Source organism: Folsomia candida, unplaced genomic scaffold, assembly GCF_002217175.1.
Source record: "Folsomia candida strain VU population unplaced genomic scaffold, ASM221717v1 Fcan01_Sc058, whole genome shotgun sequence".
NCBI lineage: Eukaryota > Metazoa > Arthropoda > Collembola > Entomobryomorpha > Isotomidae > Folsomia > Folsomia candida.
The window spans coordinates 14029-17571 of NW_019091250.1; the positions used below are offsets into that span (position 1 = coordinate 14029).

General features: G+C 36.7%; 1 protein-coding gene across 1 annotated transcript; it reads left to right on the forward strand.

Annotated features, from left to right (window-relative positions):
- Positions 1-1452: 1452 nt before the first annotated feature.
- Positions 1453-2683, forward strand: LOC118433564. The gene is made up of 4 exons (XM_035845566.1): positions 1453-1799; positions 1945-2115; positions 2326-2403; positions 2470-2683. Exons 1-4 carry the CDS (start codon positions 1673-1675, stop codon positions 2610-2612), a joined length of 519 nt encoding a protein of 172 aa, XP_035701459.1. The 5' UTR covers positions 1453-1672; the 3' UTR covers positions 2613-2683.
- The last annotated feature ends 860 nt before the right edge of the window (positions 2684-3543 follow it).

The window sequence follows — 3543 nt, forward strand, 5'->3', positions numbered from 1 at the left end:
GCATCATATATCAAATTGTTATCCCAAGTAAATTGGGATAATGATTCTTCACCAAACTATGTATTTCAAGTGCACTCATCTTGCCCCAATAAGATGACACGGAGACGACATCCCCCCCTTTAAATTACCCTTTTGTGGAAATTGTGACCAAATTAGAAAATATTTATTTAAAAAATCATCCCTCAGGGCGGCAAATTCTACTTTATGGAACACATCATTGGTGAACCTGGCTCGTGGCGGTTGCGATGGCAGCGCGGAACCCAGTGGGCGTGGAAACCTTTCGGGTGCGGATGCCGCATTGACAGAGATCTCGACAAGGAGATCGACAAGGCCGGATTTGCTTTGGTCGAGAAAAAAATATTTTACTTAAAACTTAAGAGATCTTCACGGTATATGCCGCTTTGTGGGTGCAACATGGTTGCAAGGAACGTGGGAGGAATTGCCACAAAAAGTACAGTCTAAACAATATTGTTCACATTAACACTAGGGTACCACAAAAAGAATAAAGAGAAAATATAATTATTTTTATTTCCTGATGAGTAAATAAAAAATCCTTATTTGTCATATTTAATCGTATACCCCAGAAATGATACCATTTATAGATGAGTCTATGCATGAGATAGACATCTTGACTAATACATTGGTTATAAGTGGACTGATGAAAAGTAGAAATTGAATTATATTTTTAATTTTATTGAGCAAATTCACAAAGTTTCAATGAACACACAATTTCAGAAACGTTTGAATCTCATCCGATCTGATATATGTATGTTGACGAAAAAAAAGTATTTACATTTCTACATTGTTATCTTTTGTCAAGAGAAAGACTATCGTCGAGAAAAGATTAATAGGGCCTGAAAAGTAGTTGGCCGACCTGCTGTTAACCCGTAAAAACTAAAAAATTCCCCTGGGGTCAATTCTTGTTGAAATTTCAAAATTCTTTTTTTCTTTTTTTTCATAGCATGACGCTATCTAGTCCAATAAATGCAGTAGAAAATAATACCATTTCTAGCAGCTTTACTTAATTTTCATAATGTCTAGGATTTAACACATTATTATAAACAAAATTCCATGGTGTATGGTTAGCCAGAATTAGAAATAATCCTACTGCGTGCATTCAAGTCGACCCTTTTTAAAAATAACTTTCAACCCAACACGAACAAACGGAGCTACATATAACCAATTACCTTGGAAAATTATATGTACCAGTAGTCGTCACTTACTCCGTACATATTCCAGTGGTGGTGACATGCATCTAATTTTGAAAAGAAGCCATCCTACACAAGTGAAAATGTGCCACGGTGGAGATGGTCTTGTCCTAGAGAAAAGCCTTCTTCTAACAAATACATTGCAAGTATGTATGCCCCAGTAATGTTGTTGTTTGGTTGTTTTGTCACATCCCAAGTACCTTACCCAGCTTGGGGGTGCAATTTGGTATCCCTTCCAAGGATTCACCACTTTTTCCTACAAATCGAAAATAGACTCAACTTCTATCCACAAAAGTTAAATACTTTCTACTACTGTCACCCCAAGGGTCAAATGTGTCTGAGAATATTTCGTATTTTCCACCTCATGCATAGTTTACGCATCAAATTCTCACAAGCATTAGCAAGCAGTCTTAGTATCGACCAGATAGTCAACCTCCACAAATTAAATATCAACTAAATTAATTATGACGGTAATTGCAGCAATATTATCACTCATTTTGTTACCCTCTACGTCCGGCGCAACCATGGAGGATGTCAACGGAATTTTCGACTTTATTAGGCAAGATAGCGACAACGTTGCAAACAACCTGGGTAAGAAGATATCGTTAAAAATATATGTTCAGAGTGGTCCCGATCAATTAATCCATAAAATAGGGAAATTGTATTTATAAATTAATTATTGCCCACTTTGTATTTAAAAAAACTTAATTATTAATTTATCATTTCCATCATTTAGGTCCAGCGTTGCAAGAACTTCGCGACCTCTTCCACACCATGCCAACCACGGAAGACGGATTGTGGCATCATCTCAACAAAATCATCCACTTCCAACCCTACCTTTCGGTACATGATAAGAGAATTTTTCAAAATATTATTGACCAGTTGATTTCTGAAGTAGTGAGGCGAAGTAAGTGCAGTTATTCAAATTTGACACTATCCATAAATTATGTAACGAAGGAGGGTGTCTCGGGGATAGCGCTACAAATCAATTTCCGGCATATGTTAAGACTCTTGCTTTGAGGGTTTAAAAACCCACGTTTTTCCGCCACATAATTTATGGATTGTGCCCAACGCCCAAATTAAATTGGTACTTTAAATTAAAATAAATGTACCGCAGTTATACAATTGTCGTACATGCCGCTGTCGGTGGAACATGAAAAAGAAGAAGAACCTGTCCATATCGCATCTTTTCTGGGTAGGGAAGTAAAATTTATTTCTGAGAAATCTTGACAAATTTATCAAAATTGTAATTGTTTTGCAGAAACTAAATATTCGCAATACGTGGCCCCGTCAATGCGAAGTGTGAAAAATAGTATTGACTCGTTTGATTGGAGTAATTTGATTGGAAAAACTAAAAATTATTTCGGTCTGTTACGAAATAATGAAAAGAAGGATGAACACTGAGGGTTCTATGTAGGGAATACTTCCAACATTACTTTGCAAATATTGAAAAATAAAGCATACAATTTACAATCTAATTTGAATGTTTCCACTTGCTTCTGCATTTTTCAATTATACGTTTCAAAATAAATAAGACTGACAGAAAGTGACTGGACAAATATTGTTAAGTATTCCCCACATGTATCGTACCAGCAGCGGAGAGAGAGAGAGAGAGACATTATTTTACATTTGTAGTTCACGATGAATTTGGGTGTTTATATATGTATGTGAATTTTCATTACTTTTATTAAGTAGCGCAAGCTACTTTATGCGATCGGTTAGTTAGTCTGTCTGTCTGTCCGTCCGTCCGTCCGTCCGTCAACACTATAACTCGAGAACGGTTTGTCGCAGCGACCTGAAATTTTTAACACATGTTCTTCACGGGGGTGGAGTGACACCCTATTAAGGGGGTGTGGCCACTTTGTCGACATCATGTCGACAAACGTCGCCAAGCCCTAATTTCTGCATTTTGTGGGCGATTTGCATGAAATTTGGGGAAAACATGTTTTTCGGTGTTGTTGACATGTCGCAATATGGCGACTAAGGTTTCGGCGACAAATTTTGTCGCCATGCCCTAATTTCGGCATTCTGCGGTCGATATGCATGAAATTTGGGGAAAACATGTTTTTCGGTGCTGTCGACATGTCGCAATATGGCGACTAAGGTTTCGACGACAAATTTTGTCGCCATGCCCTAATTTCGGCATTCTGCGGTCAATATGCATGAAATTTAGGCAAAACATGTTTTTCTGTGTTGTCGACATGTCGCAGTATAGAGCATGTGGTCAATTAATTAATCAATCAATCATTAATCAATTAATTAATCAATCAGTCAATTAATTAATTAATTAATTAATTATTAATCAATTAATTAATCAATCCGTCAATCAATTAAT

Bases quoted from the DNA above. Each gene is read 5' to 3' on its own strand.
- LOC118433564 (XM_035845566.1), top strand. From the start codon at position 1,673: ATGACGGTAATTGCAGCAATATTATCACTCATTTTGTTACCCTCTACG. The intron at 1,800-1,944 runs GTAAGAAGATAT...TCCATCATTTAG, and splicing joins CAACGTTGCAAACAACCTGG to GTCCAGCGTTGCAAGAACTT. The intron at 2,116-2,325 runs GTAAGTGCAGTT...AATGTACCGCAG, and splicing joins TTCTGAAGTAGTGAGGCGAA to TTATACAATTGTCGTACATG.